Source organism: Rhizopus delemar, genomic scaffold, assembly GCF_000149305.1.
Source record: "Rhizopus delemar RA 99-880 supercont3.6 genomic scaffold, whole genome shotgun sequence".
Lineage (NCBI taxonomy): Eukaryota > Fungi > Mucoromycota > Mucoromycetes > Mucorales > Rhizopodaceae > Rhizopus > Rhizopus delemar.
This window is the reverse complement of record NW_027137832.1, coordinates 1,223,594-1,243,929: the sequence shown is the minus strand read 5'-3', so window position 1 is coordinate 1,243,929 and position 20,336 is coordinate 1,223,594. Positions and strand designations below refer to the sequence as shown.

General features: G+C 33.0%; 8 protein-coding genes across 8 annotated transcripts; all 8 read right to left on the bottom strand.

Annotated features, from left to right (window-relative positions):
- Nucleotides 1-992: 992 nt before the first annotated feature.
- On the bottom strand, nucleotides 993-2,703 carry RO3G_08477 (uncharacterized protein; the record flags this gene model as incomplete). The annotated part of the gene is made up of 6 exons (XM_067663067.1): nucleotides 993-1,197; nucleotides 1,254-1,311; nucleotides 1,365-1,769; nucleotides 1,825-2,350; nucleotides 2,400-2,548; nucleotides 2,610-2,703. The coding sequence occupies 6 exons, from the start codon at nucleotides 2,701-2,703 to the stop codon at nucleotides 993-995; spliced, it is 1,437 nt and encodes a 478-aa protein (XP_067519168.1).
- Nucleotides 2,704-4,603: 1,900 nt separating this feature from the next.
- On the bottom strand, nucleotides 4,604-5,309 carry RO3G_08476 (uncharacterized protein; the record flags this gene model as incomplete). Its single annotated transcript, XM_067663066.1, has 4 exons — nucleotides 4,604-4,754; nucleotides 4,861-4,956; nucleotides 5,172-5,199; nucleotides 5,303-5,309. The coding sequence occupies 4 exons, from the start codon at nucleotides 5,307-5,309 to the stop codon at nucleotides 4,604-4,606; spliced, it is 282 nt and encodes a 93-aa protein (XP_067519167.1).
- Nucleotides 5,310-5,727: 418 nt separating this feature from the next.
- On the bottom strand, nucleotides 5,728-6,139 carry RO3G_08475 (uncharacterized protein; the record flags this gene model as incomplete). Its single annotated transcript, XM_067663065.1, has 2 exons — nucleotides 5,728-5,923; nucleotides 5,982-6,139. 2 exons carry the CDS (start codon nucleotides 6,137-6,139, stop codon nucleotides 5,728-5,730), a joined length of 354 nt encoding a protein of 117 aa, XP_067519166.1.
- Nucleotides 6,140-6,634: 495 nt separating this feature from the next.
- RO3G_08474 (uncharacterized protein) lies at nucleotides 6,635-7,351 on the bottom strand (the record flags this gene model as incomplete). Its single annotated transcript, XM_067663064.1, has 4 exons — nucleotides 6,635-6,757; nucleotides 6,828-6,882; nucleotides 6,942-7,064; nucleotides 7,338-7,351. 4 exons carry the CDS (start codon nucleotides 7,349-7,351, stop codon nucleotides 6,635-6,637), a joined length of 315 nt encoding a protein of 104 aa, XP_067519165.1.
- A 3,338-nt stretch (nucleotides 7,352-10,689) lies between these two features.
- On the bottom strand, nucleotides 10,690-12,184 carry RO3G_08473 (uncharacterized protein; the record flags this gene model as incomplete). Its single annotated transcript, XM_067663063.1, has 6 exons — nucleotides 10,690-10,829; nucleotides 10,879-11,366; nucleotides 11,419-11,660; nucleotides 11,738-11,824; nucleotides 11,901-12,094; nucleotides 12,148-12,184. 6 exons carry the CDS (start codon nucleotides 12,182-12,184, stop codon nucleotides 10,690-10,692), a joined length of 1,188 nt encoding a protein of 395 aa, XP_067519164.1.
- Nucleotides 12,185-12,517: 333 nt separating this feature from the next.
- On the bottom strand, nucleotides 12,518-13,676 carry RO3G_08472 (uncharacterized protein; the record flags this gene model as incomplete). Its single annotated transcript, XM_067663062.1, has 6 exons — nucleotides 12,518-12,544; nucleotides 12,779-12,851; nucleotides 12,902-13,075; nucleotides 13,116-13,396; nucleotides 13,443-13,503; nucleotides 13,561-13,676. 6 exons carry the CDS (start codon nucleotides 13,674-13,676, stop codon nucleotides 12,518-12,520), a joined length of 732 nt encoding a protein of 243 aa, XP_067519163.1.
- Nucleotides 13,677-14,560: 884 nt separating this feature from the next.
- On the bottom strand, nucleotides 14,561-14,782 carry RO3G_08471 (uncharacterized protein; the record flags this gene model as incomplete). The annotated part of the gene is made up of 1 exon (XM_067663061.1): nucleotides 14,561-14,782. The coding sequence occupies one exon, from the start codon at nucleotides 14,780-14,782 to the stop codon at nucleotides 14,561-14,563; it is 222 nt and encodes a 73-aa protein (XP_067519162.1).
- Nucleotides 14,783-15,391: 609 nt separating this feature from the next.
- Nucleotides 15,392-17,449, bottom strand: RO3G_08470 (uncharacterized protein; the record flags this gene model as incomplete). The annotated part of the gene is made up of 4 exons (XM_067663060.1): nucleotides 15,392-15,687; nucleotides 15,737-16,115; nucleotides 16,172-17,349; nucleotides 17,422-17,449. 4 exons carry the CDS (start codon nucleotides 17,447-17,449, stop codon nucleotides 15,392-15,394), a joined length of 1,881 nt encoding a protein of 626 aa, XP_067519161.1.
- Nucleotides 17,450-20,336: the final 2,887 nt, after the last annotated feature.

The window sequence follows — 20,336 nt, the reverse complement described above, 5'->3', positions numbered from 1 at the left end:
TAAAGTCTATCAAGGATATAAAGATATAAAAGCGATACAGATATTTTAATCAGTGACTTTTCACGAAAATACAAAGGTACTTCAAAAATTGCAAGCAGATAGTTACAGTGGCTCTTTCTGAGTTTGGTTGATTACAATATTACTCGAATCAGGAGTTTGTTCAAAGAATTGTTGCCAATGAGCTTCCTACAATGCCTATGTTCTCAATGTACACATGAATCTTGGTAACTGCCTCAGACAAGCAGTTAACCATCTACTGCAGGTTTGTCAGCATATTTTGGTAGCGAGATGTCACTGTCGTGAACAGGGTCTAGATTGTGAGGCGATTGCCATAGAGACTTCTCGCACTATCACCACACTTGCAAGAAACTTGAAAGAAGACATCTCTGTCCGTATCAATAGTCAAGGAGTCCCAGAAAGCATGCTGACAACCTACACGACCAACCTCCAGTACAACGCGTCAGAAGCCAATGGTTTTTCCTGAACAGTTGTCACTGTTCAACATCTACTTCGGGAAAAAAAAGAACCTTTTCTTTTAAATTTATTGTATATTCTAGCTACTTATCCTCTTTACTCTTATTTTGTTTTATGTCAATAGTAATGTACCAGTGCATGTGTCATCTTTTACAACCTTTTGTTGTTAGCAAAACAAAGATGTTATATAAATATATGCATATTTTGACAGATGAGATCAAACTTACTTGCATAGAAATAATCTGTGTCTTCTGGTTTTTGTAATCTTCAACATACTTTTTGTCAAAACATGGTTGTGAAAGCAATTTACGCAATGTTAATGATTTTATCCACAACTAAAGGAGATTTTCTATATATAATTTATAATAACATAGTTTATTATAAAATTATACTCTTTATCATTTAATAAATAAAAAATTTACAAAAAAAGAAATATTTTTGGATACATATTCTTTCTCTTGTTCAAAAAGAAAGAAGGGGAAAGGGATATCTAATATGTCGATATGCAAAATATGAATCTATTGGGAAGATGAAGCTACAGTAGGTTCATCTGATTTTTGTTTACGATCAACATCGACCACTTCTTCTCTCGACTGTGCTGTTTCATATTCTTCAGGATCTAATCTTCTACTAAGAACAAAAGTGATCCCGCCAATAAATGCAAGGAAAACAAAGCTAACATTAACACGAACCACATAAGGTAACCAGTTGGCAGATAATGCACTATAAGATAGCAAGAGCTTAGAATGACATCTTTTAATATCTAATAATAAACTTACGCTGACCACAGGCTACCACAAACAGCAGGACCCAAAGCTCTTGTAGCACTTGCACAGCCTATTTTTATTTATGAGCTTTTTGAACTTTTACAGTATTTCAATAAAACTTACATTGAGAAAATCCGTTGACAGCACCTAAAGAGTCTTTTCGAGGAGCTGCATTGTTAACCAGAATAGTACAACTTGTAAAGCAAATGGTATGACAAAGAGTCTTGATACACTGTGATGTTAATACACCAATCCAGACCCAAAACTTAGTGTCTACTCGGCCTTGAGGATCAGGTATGGAGTAGAGTGTACGGATAACACCTTGAGAAGAATAGAGGAAGACCAGGATGAAAAGAGCATACTGGAACATGGAGAGCAATCCGAGTTTTCGTGTTAACGCAGGCAAAACTATCAATTGTGAAACAAGCGTTACTATTCCAGAAAAGGCGAGAGCAGTTCCGATTTCGTTTGAAGTAAAGTCTAAACCGCCATTCTCTCTTGTACTGGCAGTGTAAAGAGGGAATATTTCTATTTCGAGAAAAGAGTTGAGTTAAAATATTTAAAAAAATCTTTCTATGCTTACCATCCATGTAAATAGCCTGAAAAGCAAAGAAACCATATGCAATACAAATAGCAAATACCGATGGGGTAATTGATTCTTTAAGAGTAGGTGCTTTATATTTAATGGTTGGTGTGGGTGATTTTTGAATAGTGTTATGATCGGAATTAAAAGTTGAATAGCTTTGTTCCTCATTGCCTTGTAAGAGTGATCTCTCCTCTTCGTCCTCTACAGTACGTGCATAGGCAGGATGAGTTTCTTCTAGAAAGAAGAAACCAAATACTAATCCTAATATACAGATAAAGGCTGAAATGAAACATGGTAAAAAGTAAGGATACTCAATCAAAAACTCAGTTAAGTAACCCAAATGACCAAAAACGGATGGATAATTCTTGACTGGATGAGATAAAAAACCGCCAAGCATTGGACCAATGATGGACCCAAGACCATACATTAATGGTAACAAAGAGAATGCTCGAGCTCTTTGATGAGGTAAATGATCAGTGGTTAACTCAGATACCATGCTTTTCAATACGCCAATGTTACCATTCTGCCAAAAGTTAGATACAATGTAAAAGTGGAGTGTTAAAATATATTACCAATAAACCACATAAGCTTCGGGATACCAATGCCCAAACAAATGATTTTGATAAACCAAATAATAAGATGCTAGTGATTGTACCAAATAAACCTTGCAAAATAACTGGTCTTCTACCAATTCTATCAGACAGCATACCCCAATGAATGCCTAATTAAAATAAGGTTCTTAGGTTAAAATTGATACACAAGAATTACATCATTTAATGTACCTGTTAATAATTGAGATAATGCAAAACAAGATGTAATAAAACCAACATAATAGCCAACGTTTTTTTCTTCTGTTACATGAAAATCCCTAACCATCTTACAAAAAAAATAAACATTGAGCATAGGCTTTTTTTGTAATCTTTGTGTATTTGTTTACTTGAACAATGAATGGAAAGATCACTGTAAAGCAAATGGGTTCCTGATTAAGAAATAAAAAATTAACTGATGCTTAAAACTAACAAATTTCATTCATTTTTAATTCTTACAGCAAATCTGCAGGTACAAATGATAGCAAGTTGTTTATATGGTAGTGGCTTCGTAATCTTCTGATCCATTTGTGTTGCAGAAAATTATATATAAAAAAGAAAGAAAAAAAAAAAAACAGACGAATAAAAACCCTTTATAAAATTTTTCTGCTATAGACGGGTTAATGTTCACCCACAGCTGCGCTTGTGCCAATTCTGACTCTTTATGCATCATGACATTTGAGCTGTAAGAACATATAAGAGAAGAGAAACAATGGCAAAGAAAATATGTTTCAACTAATTATAATCAATTATAAATCTACATTTAAATACTAAATAAAACATAGCTAAGATAGATGGAAATCACTTGATACAATCATAAGATTTCTATTGTTTTTCATTAGCTATCACTGCGAATTTATTTTTTGCCCCAGTGTTCAATGATTGAAGTTGATACTTTTCAGCAAGATATCTTAATAAGTTGTAAATTAAGAGAATAAAATTATGTTGTCTTAAATTGTTTTTTCTTTTAAGAAAAAAGGTGATTGAATATCCAATGTAAAATCATCTTGTTTATCGAGTTACTTAAATGTCATCGTTCTCTTTTTTTCCTTTTCTAGATGTAACTTATGACTCAGTGTACTATATTCACTATTAAACGTATTTCTCTCTTTCATTGAATCTTAGGTTAAAAACAATATTAAACCATCCAGTTCCTCATCTCCTTCTTTATACATTTCAATTCGGTCCTTTGTAAGTGCCATAAGACTAAAATGTAATTCGGATGCCCTATTTTTTTCATACGCCTCACGATAGCTTCATTTGCTTTACTCATCCAGTTATCTTCATCATAGCTTCCTAAGTTAACAGACCCTCTGCTCAATCCATCCAATTCAAATAGTGCTCCACGTATAGGCGTGTATGCAATAAAATGATATACATCTTGATCTTTAGCATTTTGATCAACAATTCCATTCACAAATGGATCGGAACGTGCAAAGCTGTTGTGTACAGCCCGTATCAATTCACTATTAGAGATTGCCAACCCTTTTATCTAATGAATCTCCGAGTCGTTTCATATAGCAGATTATATCTTTTCTCTTTTTATGTCAGGCGTGAAATCTTGGGTGAATTTCTTAAAGTTTCTTATCACTTGTCCAATATCGATATCGTCTCTATTCAATAAAATAGATAAAATAGCTTGAGTTGCACAGGCGTTGATGATTACTTCGTCAGTAAAAAAGATATTATCAGTATTCATGTCTATTTGAGAGAGGCTTTCTTGAAACTTTTATTGTTTTGCCATTTGAATAAGAAAATTAATCCATAAATAATTCTACCAAAAATGTTTTTTAGATTGAACACTTGCCTTTTTTTTTTTACTTGAAATCCTCAATCATTCCTTAATCTAAACTCCACATTTCTTCAGTTTGAATACCTTGACAGCCCACGTTTGAAATAATTTCAATAAAAACGCCTTAAAAAAGTAAATTTGATATATTTATACTATATAGTTCTGCTTTACCAGGATCGCTTTCGATCAAACATCCAATTTCCTTCGTCAGCCATGAAATCTACAAATCTAATGAGAAAAGAAATTGAAATTAAAGGATCCGGCTGACAATTAAAGTTTTCCTTTTAGGATTAGTATACAAAAGTACATCAGATTTTTGAACATGATCTGTACTCAGGCTAGATTTTACGAAAACCTGCAATTACTGCTAGACGAAATTCAAATGGAAATGTAGTTATCATATCTCTCTCTTCTCTTGTTGTTTTTGAATGAATAAAAGCATTATTGTAAAGAGATAAACTGTCCAAAGTAAAAGGTTAATATTGCTGGCTGCAAGGATATCAGCGATACTCGATCTTTGAGTTACTATAATGAGAACTTTTCTGAAACTTTAATAGCAATTTGTTTTCATGAGATTGTATCCGCAAATGCCCTTCTCGCTTTATGATTATCTTTATATTTTTTAGGCTTCAACAATTCGTAGTACCCTTTTACCATCTTTGCATTGTGCTACTTGTGCCTTTGCATGGACTGAATCTTATGAAATAAAAGTGTGCCATACGCTGTTCTTCATACATTATATTTACACACCTATTTACAAAATGAAACCAGCTAGCTATAAAATGAGAATGGTACCTAATACCTCAGTATGAAAAAAAAAAAAAAAAAAAAAAAAAAAAAAAACAGATTATGATAGAGGGCTAACCATACATGGATTTGCGTAAAATATGCATGAGGCCATTCCTCTTCTGACTTTGTTGTGATACGTCCATTTCCTAATCTGACGAAGCGCCGCTTTTTTTTACCTTACACGAAGATCGTCGCTATATGATCCTATTAAGTTATACATAAAAAGTTGAGAATTGGATATGAATCAAACATGTTGTTTTCTTTCGAAATGGAAAGGTTGCTTTTTTTGTCTGTTTAAGAAATACACTTTCCATTTCTGTATCGTTTTTATTTACATCATAAAAACTTTGAGACGCGTTTCATGACTAAATTTGATAAACAAAACTTTTTTTATGATTTTTATTTTATTGAAGTTCATGAGAAAATTACCTTGAAATACACTAAAAATAAAAGGTTGATGAATTTACAAAAAAAAAAATACAAAATAATTTTTACGATTTTAACTGTAAGACGCGTCTTTATATAAATTAAACTCTGAAAAGAAAATAAAAGTAGCAATAAAATACAAAAGACTCTAAATAATAAATTTAAACGCGACAAAATAAGTTATACAGGATATTTACAGATTTAATTTTTATTACAAAATAGTAAACTATTTTACGGAAACAAAGAATGAGGGAAAATCGGAATTAATGAAAGGTAAGGTAAGAGGGAGAAAGGAGAGGAACGGGCTTAAATATAGCAGCCGTGAAGCTTGCTTTTTTCAGCAGGGGCTGACGAACTGGCCTGCCAGTTGTCCCCCTGCCACTTCCTCTTTGGTACAAGAGAGCGATTCGTTGGGCAACGGAAGGCTGCCCGCCTTCTCTCACGAATGAGAGTCAGCTTGGCAAACGCTTCCGTGCGAATCCTCTGAGTCGCTCTCTCAGTGCTAATTTCAAATAATCAAGTTAGTTCAAGTAATAAAGACATGGATGGTTTACACCTACTTTCTGAGCATCACCGATCGCTCCAGCTCCAGGCCGACGAAGCGGTGCATCCTGTTGGCACCAACTTCTCTTGACGCGGCCTTCAGCGCCTTGCACTTGCTCCTCGTCATTCTGTCAATTCTGCTTGCTTGGTTGAGAATTCTTCTTTGTTGTTCCATTGTAATAAAATTAATGAAAGAAAGAAGCGTTGAAACACTGAAGGATCACTCCTCTTTTATTTACAAAAAATAAAAACTGAGATTCAATAAGACACAAAATTACAATGGTTATCTTTGGAGCACAACAGCCTCAAAAGTCAAAAAAAAAAAAAAAAACTAACCTGACTTGATGTGTTCGAAAGAGTGATAGTCAGCGATACGCACAAATCCTTGTATAAATATCTTTATTTTAGTGATGCCCACCATTGCATCTGATACTTGTTTGCTTGATGCATATGTGAAAGCGCCAACCGGAAACTACTCTTGCAACGTCTCGTGAACGTTCTGCAAATTGTCTCTACCCATTGGATCTTCGGTGTCGCACACATCGTATTCGTTGTCGATGTGATATCACTAAGGTTATGCATCTCACGCTCCGTGGTGCTGTTGTTTGCAGAGCTATCAAGTACATTTCAGCATCAATGACTTAATGCTTCATGCTCCGGTTGGTTGTACTTATACTTCTTTCGATGTAGCTGTATCATTTCCCATGGAACATAACACCTCCTTGCCACATGCCCTGCTTGATTTGGTCAAGATTTCAAATCCTTGAAACTTGCACGCATTCTTATTTCGCCGCTAAAAATAACTAAAGTGTAGCAAACATTAGCACCTGAAAGGAATATTTGTGCAGACTATCCAGACTTACAATAAGATCAGTGTGTTGTAAGATATCCTTCCATAGCTCTTCATCATAGTTGATTCTATTGAAGTAGTGTTAAAATTACTGCTCCCAAAAATGGCATATGAAGAAAATACCTACCGATTCAATCCCTTCCCTCGTTCTTCCACATTTTCAAAAATGACTCTTCCAAACCGCGTATAGGTTATGAGGTGAGTTAATATTCTAAGTTGTAGGCCATATCCCAATTTTTTCTTTGCTGGTCTTTATGAATTCGTAAAATTCAATGCGGATAGCTTTGTTAAAATAGGCACAAAGTTGTTCGTAACCAAGATACATTTTGTAAAATATAAATCGATAATGACGATATGCTTTAGAAAAATATAGCATATTGTGTAACTGATCCTTTAAGGGTAAATTGCTTTTGTCAGGTTAATGGACACTTTTTTCCTCTTACATGAAAATCGTATGTCTTTTATATTTAATAAACAGAAAAGCAGATAAAAAGGAAAGAGAAGAAATTCTCTTTGTTTATACTTTACCTCAGCCATCACTATTGTAAAGAAATCAAAAGTAATTGTTTATCGTTAACAATAAAATGAGGGAAAAGTGTGTTGCACAGCAGTTGATTTTAATGTAACCATTTCTCTTAATTGCATAAAAACAAAGCAAGGCACAATTAGAATTCAGATCAACCTTAATCCCAAAATGCGTCTTCATTTGTGAAACTACAAAGACTATCTCTTTAGGTGAGAGGATTTACAACTTTAGCTTTATATGTAGCTTATTATAGAGACTAGGTGTGTCAAAACCTTTTTTTTATAAAAACGGTACTTTAAACCTACTTACTTTTTTTGAGGGGGGAAGTTCATTTTAGTACCAAATTTTGAATTGATGGATAAAAGGGGTCATGATTATTATATGTTTGTAACACTATTTAAGTCAAAGGAACCTATTAAAATTTTTTAATAGATTTCACGTTCCCTTGTCTCCCAAGTTTGTCATTTTTATCATTACATCATTTCAACCAAACAAAAAAAAAGAAAAAAAAAATATGATCTTGGTTTATTCATAGCTTCCTTGCTTGAAATTTTTGTCCATATGATTAAAGTAATTGTTAAAATTTATGTTGATTAGACATGATTGTGTATGAAGTTATGATGTGCTGCTGGTAGCACAATCAGCAAATGGGCTCATTGTCATTGCCTAGACTATAGTAGGCTGTTCTTTGCTTTTTATTTTCTTTTTTATGCAAGTACACTCAATGTGCAAGATATAGCATAAGATGAGAGTTTTAAAATGACAGTTATCTTGACCATTTTCATAGCAGATCATAGTTTTTTTATTTTATTTTTTTTTTCTACGAAAAAAATTGGAGGACTAATATTTAAGTTCCGAATTGTAGACAATGAACAACTATTGACAAGATAATTGTTATTAAAAATATACAATAGAACGTCTTTATATTCTTTTTTTTGGATTTTTAGGTTAAGTATTTTTTTTATTTATTTTTAATTAGCATAAGATTCAATATTTTTAAAATATAATTCATCTTTTGCAATTCTACCATTTGAAATATAATCCTTTTAAATAATGATTCAGACAGTCACTAGAAAAATAAAATAAAGCAAAACCATCCTTTCATAGAACAGGTATGTATCATTGTGAAAATTATATGATAGCTTACTGTTTACAGTATAAATAAGTCAAAAATTCAAATCGCTTTATACAACAATCTTTGAAGATCAGATAGAATAAAGACATGCCAATTCATTCTCTCATGTTGGATTCAGCAGGATAAGCACGTGACATGAACCTTTGTTCAATCATTTCTTTGTTTGATGATTTTATAGGCTATTTAAAGACAGCATTTCATCTAGGAAACGGATGTTTGATGAAATTTAAAACATTAGTCGTTTAGTCACCGATTGACTTTTTAGACTTCTACACTAGGTAATAATGTCAGTTAGGGTAATACATGACCTTTTTGTTGCAAAAATAAAAAAGGGGTATTAAATGAATGTTGTACAAGTAACAATCAAAACTCTTGGTTGAATTAATCTAATAAATAAGCATCCTTTTTGAATAGACACTTGAATCAGTTGTAGATGAATATATCAAACACTGAACACTATGCGTTTCCTGATTTAGCTTGAGAGTGAATTGCAAACTATTAAAACATGAAGCGAATGCTATTTTGATATGTCAAATAAATCAATTGACTTATCCACCAACATCTTTACATCTGTTCAAATCTTATTTTTTTTATCCTGTAGAATGGACTAGAGTAATCAAGTCTTTTATATAGAGCCATACAAAATAGGATAAAGAACCGCTTATCATTAAAAAATTAGTATAGCTAGAAAGAGCGAGATCGATTTATTCTATTAATCCAAGTTTATTTAAACATGTAACGAGCTACTAATACTGATGTTTTTAACGCGTTACAACTATGAATAAAACAGCTTATCAGTATAGGCAACTTTCCACTTGATCTACTATATTGGTCCTTTTCTATAGGGTATGTCTGTATTATGCCCTTTATTTTAATGCAATAGTGGTAGCCTATGATCTAGGTATATCTGTAGCACAATGAATGATTTATTCAATATAATATAAACAGTGGTTAAAAAGTAATAAACTCTTGACAAGAACATTCTATTCTTGAATCAAATTGACTTTGATCTCGCCAATATCTCAACAACTATATGCTATACTTTGCAGCCACATCGTACTTGGATTTGAATAAGATAAATAACACGTGTATTTTGAATTGCGGATGGCTCATCCCCATCATCGTAACCCTTTTCATAGTAATTCAACAAAAATCTACTTTGCACAGTGGAATTAGAGCACTATGTTAATAACATCTCCTCCTTCCTTTTTTGTATCACTTCCAGTCATCCGTTCGTGATTTGCTAAATAAGCCAAGGTTCATTTGAAACCAGTGCTAAAAAGTTTTCAAACTAAACACAATAAATTGATAGGCGCCGAAAACAAATACAAAAAGAATAGCAAATTTGAATCTATAAATGCTTTAAAATCAGTGGTCAATTGCTTCCAACGTATTATTCAAAATATAAACATCATCATTGTTTCCTTTTCTCTTTGGTTTTCAATTGTATAATATAGTATAAGCTTAATTGGATCCAAAGTAAGAAGCTACTTATATTATAAATGAAGTATATATTAACATCAATAAAGCTACTGCTGAAATCAAGACTATTTGAAATTTAATTTTAGCAACACATCGAATCGGCATAAATCATGTTCATATTTACAGCGGCGATATTTATAAATCCAAAAAGGAAAGTGATCATGTCACGTTACAAAGAGTAGTGTATAGATCAATCCACTCAACCCATTTTGCCATTGATCGCAGCGATTGAATAGATACAGTAGAATAAGAAAGTATGTTATTTTATAGAATGTCTGATATAATAATCATACGCTTTTATTTATTTTCTCTTTCTCTCTCTCTCTCTGTTTACTCACAAATTTGTTTTTTGAACCAAGTTCAAAGATCATCATCATAAAGTTTTACACTTTTTTAGTTTGGCTATATGAAAAAGCGGATTTGAATGGTGTTATTATCATAGATTTAGATTATAACTTCTTCAGTTTGATACTCTCATCAATATATATCAACAGTCTTGTGTTGGCAATGAATTGGTTAATATGATTAGTTGCATCCATCATGTTCATCTACATTTATTAACAAAAGACATCATACATGATTTCTTTTGTTCGTCTTGTATGCAACAGCCACACGGAAGATCTAAATAAGGCAAGTATATAAAGAGAGGCGACATTTATTATAACATGTGTGAATGTGTATATATATATATCAATATATTTAACAAAAAGAAAAAAATAGTTATTAAAGAATCTAACGAGGTACATCAATGCGTCTCATTTCTTCTGGTGTCATTGGCACAAAATTATGGATATCGATACCATTTGCTGCCAAGAAGGGTTCCGCATGAGGTGGAACGATTCGATGGATCAGTTCAGGTTGTATCGATAATTCTACATAAAAGTCAGTTACCATCACAAAATCCAATCAACAGAAGCTTACCATGACGAGTAAAGTTAAATAGATGAGGAAAGTCTTTTCCGTTCAACATCTTTTTGTTTGGCTCTCGAAGCTCATCAAAAAATGGGTCAGCCAAAGATTGGAAAGCGGTAAGACGCTTAAGAGGTTCATATTGCAGGGTTTTTGTAATAAAACTGATAGCTTCATCTGGAGTACGTGGGCGAAACACCTTTGAAAAGGGATGAGGTTTGATTTGAGGGAAGCGATGCTCTGTGTAAGATGGATTCATGGCTAATAATTGTTCCTTGGTAGGGGTGCCTAACACTTTAATAATCTCTACCAACTGATCAATAGCACTCTCTCCTGGAAATAGAGGTTGACAAAGCATAAGTTCTGCCATCACACAACCTGCAGACCACACATCAATACTGCATGTATAGTTTGTAGCACCAAAAATAAGTTCGGGTGCTCTGTAATACCGGGAACAAATGTATGAGACATTGGGTTCTCCTGCATGAAGAGCCTTTGCACTATTACCACTATCATTACCTTTGCTCTCTTCTCCTCCCCCTTTTTTTTTACCTTCCAAAATCACACAACTTTAATACACCAGAGTTAGGATCGATTAATAAGTTTTGAGGCTTGATATCTCGGTGACAGATTCCGAGAGAGTGAATATAAGCAAGAGCACGCATTAACTGATATGTATAAAGCTTTACATATACCATGGGAACAGGTTGTCTAGCCTTTGCATAGTTACGAGAGGTTCGATATAATGTTTCTGGTATATACTCTAACACTAAGTTAAGATAGAGATCATCCTTCTATAAAAACAAATAAATTCAGTCTCTCTCTCTCTCTCTCTCTCTCTCTCTTCGTCCATGCTTTTAATGTAACTCACCTTCACTTCGTCATGACTATAAAAGAAAGCTTTCAAGGCAACGACATTAGGATGCCAAACCGAACGCATTATTTGTAATTCTCGATTCTAATGTTTATAATCCTTCTTTTTTTAGTTGTACTTTACATATTCCCTCCATCTTTATTCTTTTTGGCTTTATTACCTTGAAGCGTCTATCTTGAAAGACTTTTTTAATAGCAACACTTTCATCTGTTTCTACTACTTTTGCTTGATATACCACACCAAATGAACCATTACCTGCCACTTTATATGTCGTGTATTTAAATGTAATGTCTTGTCCTGTTTTGCCATCTTTAGCTGCTTCTTCATGAACTTTGGTGCGATCGTTGTCTCCACCTAATAAAATATAAGAAATGATGACGCAGTAGGTCACTTGTCTTTTTTTTTACCTGTTACTTTTAATCCAAATATTGGTCCATGTACCATTCTCAATAAAAAAAAAAGGAAACTGACTTTTGGTTGACTATTTTTATATGTTTTTACTTTGTGTTTCTTTTACAAACTTTTTTTTTGTTAAAATAAAAAAAGGGGAAGAAGATAAAAAGAGTATAAAATAAAGGAGTGAGAGTAAGAGAGAGAGAAAGAAAAAAAGGAAAAAAAAAAAAAGTGTGTGTGTGGAGAAGGGTATGTGTGTGTGTGTTATGCTGAAGTGTGACATCGGTGATTGAATAAAATAATTTTATTAATTTCCTTGGTCAACTATTTGTACGATGATATGCATTAATAATGCAAACAGTAACATGTCAAGTACACCATAAATCACTTGGTTGTATTCATCACTCGTTTCTATAATAAAATGAATAATCAAAAGCATGTAGATGACTTGTTATTACCGAGATATTCATTAATATTAGATAGCATCATCACCTTACACTGGTTATCGGCACCAGAAGTCGCTAAGTATTCACCAGAATGACTAAATACTAGATCGGTAATTGCAAACCCGTGTGCTTGATTCACTTTTAATAACGGCTAACATCTGCATGAAGAAAGGAGTTTCAATCGGTTTTTATCACTTACCTTGAAAGTTTGAATGTCAATTAGATGAATAGAGAAATCATTTGATACAAAGGCTAATATGTCACCATTAGGGCTTTTCAAAAGGATGGTCAATAAAACAATTTTATAGAAATTGGTTTATACCTGACTGAAAAATGAGTGATATTCTTGCGAGAAACACTTGCTGTCCTTGGTTTTACCACTGGATATTCTTGTCCTTTCAGTAGCTTCCAAGCACAAATAAATCCATGGCCTTTAGAAGTTGAGTTTACAACAGCATAAAGTGTTTCTTGTTCATTCAATGTTGCGTATCTTTTTCTAAATTAATTTCTTATATTTTATGTATTCTATATTTTACCGAACAGCTCGTATCTCACACGATGTTTGCTTATTTAATTTAGGGCTGTCAATGACTTGAATAATTTTGCCTTTTTCTTTTATGGAAATAATAATTAGTGAGTTCGATGTTGCAATGGCCATATGTTCCTCTTTTGAATCAAAGTCAACGTCTTGCAAGTTTTTAAATTGGAGTACTTGAAATACAAGTGTCCAATCTTTTGTATTTAAAACTGACACTTTCCCATCACTAAAGGCAGTAACTAGATAATTACCCCCTTTGCTATATCGAATCACTTTCTGCTATCAAAAATTAGAACCCAATTAATGCATACAGACATGTGTGTACCTGATATCCTGCTGTAGCTTTGGATTGATTTGCTAAAATTTGTTGTTTCAAAGTGATCTTGCTGTTGATTAAAGCGTTTTAGTACATGAATGCTCTACGATCTATCCGTTTTTCTTACTTGTCTTTGGTTTGAAATAATTTACAGTTCAGGTTGTTTTCTTGCTTGCTATTATCTTTTGAACTATTGACACCAGCTGCTAATAATGGTAATTGTGGGTGACAAGTAATGGACATTGGACAATCCTCTTTTTCTGATAAAAGTAACGAATCTATTCGAACGAGTTTTTTATTCTCTTTGTCTATTGTGAATGAGGCCTGACAAAAATAGCTTTAATTCATTGCTATGTTTTTCTGCTGCTCATGCTTTATACCAATTGGTTCTTTACGCCAGAGTGATTAACTCCATCACCTCCACCAACAAAAAGAACATTTTCAGAGTTAAAAGCAACACTATAAGCTAAGAAATCAAGTTCTTGCTGAATGATTGTTGGTAATGACGATTTCATTGAATGCACAGAAAAAAAAAAAAAGAGCTTGGCAACAGCAATCAAAAAAAGGAACATGGATCACATGGTTGAGATTGAATTCATGCAGCCATGGTTTGGTAACCAGATAAGCTTGCTTCTTTTCCTATCCACTCCAAAATCCCTCCATAGCACTCAGTTTCATACACTTTTCCCTCCTTTTCGTTATTTTTAAGGCGCACAGGGCTTTTTTTTTATTGTAGACAAAAAAAAAAGAAGTTTGAGCATTTAATATGAATTTAAGGGGCACTTTTCTTTTATGAGCAACATAAACGCGTACGCCAATATTGATCTTGTCCATCTCAATGAATCAACCAAGAGCATAGAAAGTGTATAGAGCAAGAATTGTGTGGCCAGATAGGGATGATATTGTAAGAAAGTAATAAAATAATAGTTTTATGTATAAAAAAGGAACATTTTTTAAAACAAAACACATTCAATGTATTTAGTTTTTTTTGGGAAAGGAATAATAATAAAAAAGAAAGGTATGCGATGTATAAAAGGGGGGAAAGAAGGAGAAAGGGGTGGAGGAGGAGGAAGAAGGCTATGATGGTTATTTTTAAATACAAGAGGGAGTAAAAAAAAATTTTTTTTTTATTCTTCACTGCTTTGAGAATGATCTTCATCATCACTATTAGGTAAAGATTTCTCAGAAGGCGTACGATCATATTCTGCGGATGAGTGCGTATAAAAGATGGAATCAATAGAATAAAAAGTGACAGTTTTGCCGTGCGAGGATCGATGCCAGTGTGGATGCTTTTTTGATAAATTCTGTAGTTGAGTAGAGATACGACGTAAGGTACCAGCGATAGTCATTGATAGAGAAAGAAAGAGAGAGAAATAAAATGTATAAATTTGTATAATTCTTCCTCTTTTATAACCTCTGTACATCTCTCCCCTTATTTCTTCTTCTTTTTTTAACCCCCTCTTCATACCCCACATCAAGATCTCTCTTTTGCTATTTGTCCCTTTATTTTCATATTTTGCCTTTATTTAGTCATTTATCTTTTTTTATAACCGATATTTATACCAAATTCGTGCATTTTAAGATATGTCAATTGTGCTATAAAACGCTATAATCATCGGCTATATTCTTAATCATGTTTAACAAATAAATGAGAATAGTAAAAATAAATCCCCTTTTTTCTTATTTTTTTCCAGTAAACAAGTCAAAGATCAAGTAAACATGTTTATTATAAAACAAACAGAAAAAAAAAAAAAAAAAAAAAACGTGCACTCTATTGACTAGTGGTGCATGTAATTTCTTTTTGAAAGACTAAAATTGCATCTAATGTGGCGCAAAAATTAGACTTTTATATATAGTAACAATGATTGACAAGTTTTATTAAGTAGAATGTAATAGTTGAAAAAGAAAAGGAGAATTAAATACATGAAATGAAACAAAGTTTTATACAAGACAACAGTTTATAGGAACCGAGATACATCACACATTAACGCATACCAAGGATCTGGAAACTTGCTATAATAATTAATATCAGCCTTACCACTGCGAATGAATTCCTTGATATCATTTTTGCCTATTTGTATTCCAGAAGGAATATCATTTTCTTTTACTTGACGAATTCTGCTTAAAATGTCAAGACAACTTTGAAACATTTTTCGTGCTTCTGAAGCAATACTGTCTGTGGGCAGTCCGCACTGTAAGACCAGAGTATCAAACACAAAGAAAAGAGACCAGATGGCTGCTAACTGATAATAACCTAAGCTCACACAGTCAGTCAGTTTTTCATAATAAATCATACAACTTACATGGTGGCCTAGGTTCAAGCTGAGATAACTTTTCCATGCCATAAATTACCAGTCGAGTGGCCTTTCGAGCTCTTTCTAACGCGTGCTGTCGAACAATATTCAGTAGGTCATCACTTTCATTATTTAAAGCAACAGGTTGTAAAAATGTTCCATAAAAGGTGAGAACAATGCTGTGAAATTGTATAAATGTGTATATAGCAAAATAATCAAAAGATTCATCAATGGCCTTCATACATTGTTCTTCATCATATAGGTCTTTGCAAATATCCCACTGTTTTGGAATCGTCTGTCGATACTCCAATATCACTTCATCCAATCTAAGGATAGTTTCGAAACTCACAGTACATGTACTTCCTATATAAATAAGGTGTACTTGTTCCTATATTTAAATAATATATTAATAAAACCTCTATAATCAAATATACAAAAACATACAAGTAGAGTATCTATGAACGGATGATCGTAAATGGTAGCTGTCCAATCTTGTGATTGAATAAACTTTTTTGTCTCTTCTGGTTCATCTGGAAATACTTCCAATCTTGGAAAAGGTAAAGGCTGTTGAGTAATCATCTTGCCAGCAACACAATCAAGTACAATTCGTACACAATAAGTTGATAAAAAAAGGCGAGTAAAGATGACATAGTCAACAGTTGAATGTGTTTTGACATCTTGATAATAGTTTTTCAAATCAAGAGAAATGTTATAAGCCATTGTCACATAGTAATCATATTCACAGAAATTTAAAGTCATATGCATATAAGGGAAGAGTAAGTTGATTACTAGCAAATTTTCTAATTTTTTGTCTGGATCATCAAACTGGTCGAGTAAAATATCTTTTATCTTTGAATAAAAGAAGTCAGACATGATTCTTCTTTGTCGAGCAGTAAAATCGAGATGAGCACAAGGCGTTGCACAAACATAAGAGCATAAACTGACGCAGACCAAATCATTAAAAGGGCTCTTTACTTTTCTGTATTTTTTTCTAAAGGTGGCTTCATGTAACCAACCGTTGGATATATTATGGCAGTGAAAATAGATATCGATCAGTCGGTCCATGATCATATATGAGCCAAACGAAGCAAGATCAAGTGTCAAATGTGATGATGATTCAAGTATCCTCTTCTTTAAACATTTGGCCAATATTTTTCCAGTAAGCCCATAAAGACTACCGTAATCTTGAGTTTTGAAACGAATAAGGATACCACTTCTTCCCTCTTCCCAATATTCTTCACTCGAGCTGGAGCTTATTGGTGAAAGGTAGCTGATAGATGGCTGATAGGGTAACAAGTCGCTCAAGTATTGAATTCCGGTTTCGATACTAAAATACCCATCGATTATTTTGACTTTCCACTGATAGCATAGATCTTCAATCAATGATAGAGGTAAAGGCTCATCATTACTTATACCGTTTTTCTTGAATGTTCTTATTTCATTTTCAAATCGTTTAATAGCAAGGGATAATTGTTCTACTTGTTCGCTTAAACGATCAACCTCATTGTTTGGATCAATTAATGTATTCTCGGGATTAATGCACACCTTGTCTAATTTCTCACATCTTGAACAAGGCTTGGCAGGATCGGTTCGTATACATTTTCGACGCTGCTTTCGACATTCTATTATATTCTCAAATTAGGGCAATGCGATAATAATAATAATAATAATAATAATATATAAAGGATATATACCAGTACAAGGTATACGTCTATCTTTCATGTGTGCCAAGCCATGAATTTTTTATGTTTATCTTAAAAAAAAAAAAAAAAAAAAAAAAAAAAACTGCGTTGTGTCTATTGGTTGTTTTTTTTTTACGCAATCTATTTTAATTTGTGCACTTGAATTGATTTAATTTGTTTAATGTGATAGTTGATGTATAGTGTCATGCTTAGAATTGCTATAAAATGAAGCAATAACAGAAGCCAATTGATAAAAGACGGTAAAGGGTTACTAATATATAATATGTAAAGATGAGCAATAACACTAATTCTTGACTTCAATTATCTCAACAAGCAAAATTAACTCAGCACTCGAATTTTAACTACTTATTAGCACTGCAAAAATTCATATTACGATAGAGTAGATAATAGAAGAAAATATAATTGTAAAGTGAATGGTAAATAAAACAAGTTAAAATATAATGAATTGCTGATCTATTCTGATGATTTTTATAATGTCTTTTATGTGTCACATTGGATGAATAATACATCCAGAAATCGTTTTGATTGTGTATCCTAAAGATTGACAACAAACGAATATTAGCTGAGAATATGTTTTTCCTGATTTTATTACACTATTCGCACTTCAAATTCAGACAAATCTTGGATTCTGGGTGTGAGAGTATCCAATGAAGGAAGAGGGTTTTGTCGGACATGTGATTTAATTTTGGCCTAGCACTCCTCAATTGGGTTAAGGAAAGGTGAATACGGAGACATGAACAATGGTTATAGCCACACCAGTAGAATCTTGTAGAAAAAGATCCTTTATTTCACGAGTGAAAATCGACAAACTGCAGAAATATCAAATGACGGAACGATTAAACAAGCGTTGTCTTATAGACTTACGAACTCGCCTCCCCCCTTTTTTTTAAAAAGGGATATAAAATAAAGGAATCAAAAACTTTTTTTTTCTTGATTTTTCAACTTAATGCCAGACTCAATTTCAACAGATAAGGCAGAAACACAGTATATCGAAGAAAATTCTCAAGTACTTCAAGGTCAAGTTACTGGTGAAGCGTTCAGTGAAATCATTTAAAAGTTGATCAGAGAGTTGTCTACTGTATAGACTAAATACAAAATCCAAATCAGTAACAAGAGTAGACCCACAATCAAACCTTTTTGCTTGATTTCAGATGAGAAGCGTATTATGGTGCTTCGCCTGTAAATGGATGATGCAATAGAAGCAATGTGACTAAAAGCCCAGGTTGAGGGGGAGTACTGCATTCAATTTATAAACTTTGCTTTTCGCTTTTTGCTTTTGTCTCTCTTTCAGCAATCTTTTAGATTGGAAGGTATAGGATCTGGAGGAGGCTATCAATGGTGTAAGTCTTGGATCTACCCTAGTTTGCCCAAAGCTTACGAACAACTCTCTATTCCTTTGCCATCTCTATTTTTATACCGATAGAGTAGGTAGGTCTAGAAGTTGAGGGAGCCTACGGAGTAAGCCGCTGTTGAGGTCTTTTTTTTTTTGGGATTAGATGTACTGACACCTTCACGTTGGTTAAGCCTGTTAGTATCGAAAAATATTAATTTCGAGAAGCCAAGAAGAGTATAAGCATATGTAGTTCAACAAATACCATTTTTGAATGCTTCTTATATCTTTTAATAAAGACTACTGTTTTTTTTTGTTCACTTTTAATATATCATTATTTGCATAAAATATGCATGTTTTGAGTCTAGCCCTACACTTCTTTTTAAATTGCAGTTATTTTCTCATCCTTTGTAAGACTCTAACTGATTTTTTTTTTATTTGTAGATATCTCTGTTTGAATGTCTATTCTTCTTGTAGGCTAATAGGTACTTTTCAGTTCAATTCTACTCGATTTAGAAATAGAAATCTCTTTTTGAGAGGGAAACTGCATTCCTGGAGGATAAAATTTCATTTTTTGTTCAGCTTTATTAACTAATGATTTCTTTGTTTATTTTGGTAACAGATATAGATCGATCCGAGTGAGGGGTTTTAGTATTATTAGTTGCTAAAGCTACAACACAAGTTAAGCATACATCAATATAAATCCCAAAAAAGAAATATATCGCTATGCATTAATAGTCCCTGGGTCCGGTACCCGGATTAGCCGTATAATCATTCCCAGTGTAAATAGTTTAGTATTTGTATATAGTTTATTCGTTAGATGTTTGCTAGTCTTCTTGTTCCCTCATCGCGATAGCTTCAGGGCTTTAAATAAAACCAGGAGTTTCACTGCTTGCAGTTCTTCCCCTAAAAAAAAGTTATTTTGAGAAGTTGTTTTAAGGCACCGGAAGTACATTAACTACTGGTATACATGATGAGAGGAAGCAAAAAAGAAAACATCATCTTATTTCTCTTTTTACTTTATTACAATGTCATATCTCTTATCCATTGATTAACGCTATAGTAGATGGTGTAGCGCCTGATCGCGTGATTGGTCGGCGTCATCGATTGCTGCAACGGATGTACCTTTATTTTAGCATTGTTTAAATAAAGAGGACACTTTTGTTCCGGATTACAATTTTAAATTCTATCTTTGGAAGCTTCTCTAAAAAACAAATAATTATTGTTCGATCCTTTTGTGTTCATGTTCATTTAAATTTACATATAAGCTTTATTATATATTGAACTGAACAATCCCTAAATACTACGTTTATTCTATTACGACTCGTGAAAGATTTGTTGACTTAATCTGAAGGAAGAGATTATTTTTGACGGATATGCTACAATAATATACTCAGAAGGAATTGGTGGAATTGTTGCTGTATTCAATTCAATCACTACGTGCGGCTGTAGAGCAACAGTAATAAACATCGAAAGCAGTAATATTATAACAACCAAGTACCAATTGTCTCACTATCGATGAAGCTATTTGGGTAGTTATTTATGACTACTTGAACGTAAAAGCAAAATTAGAATT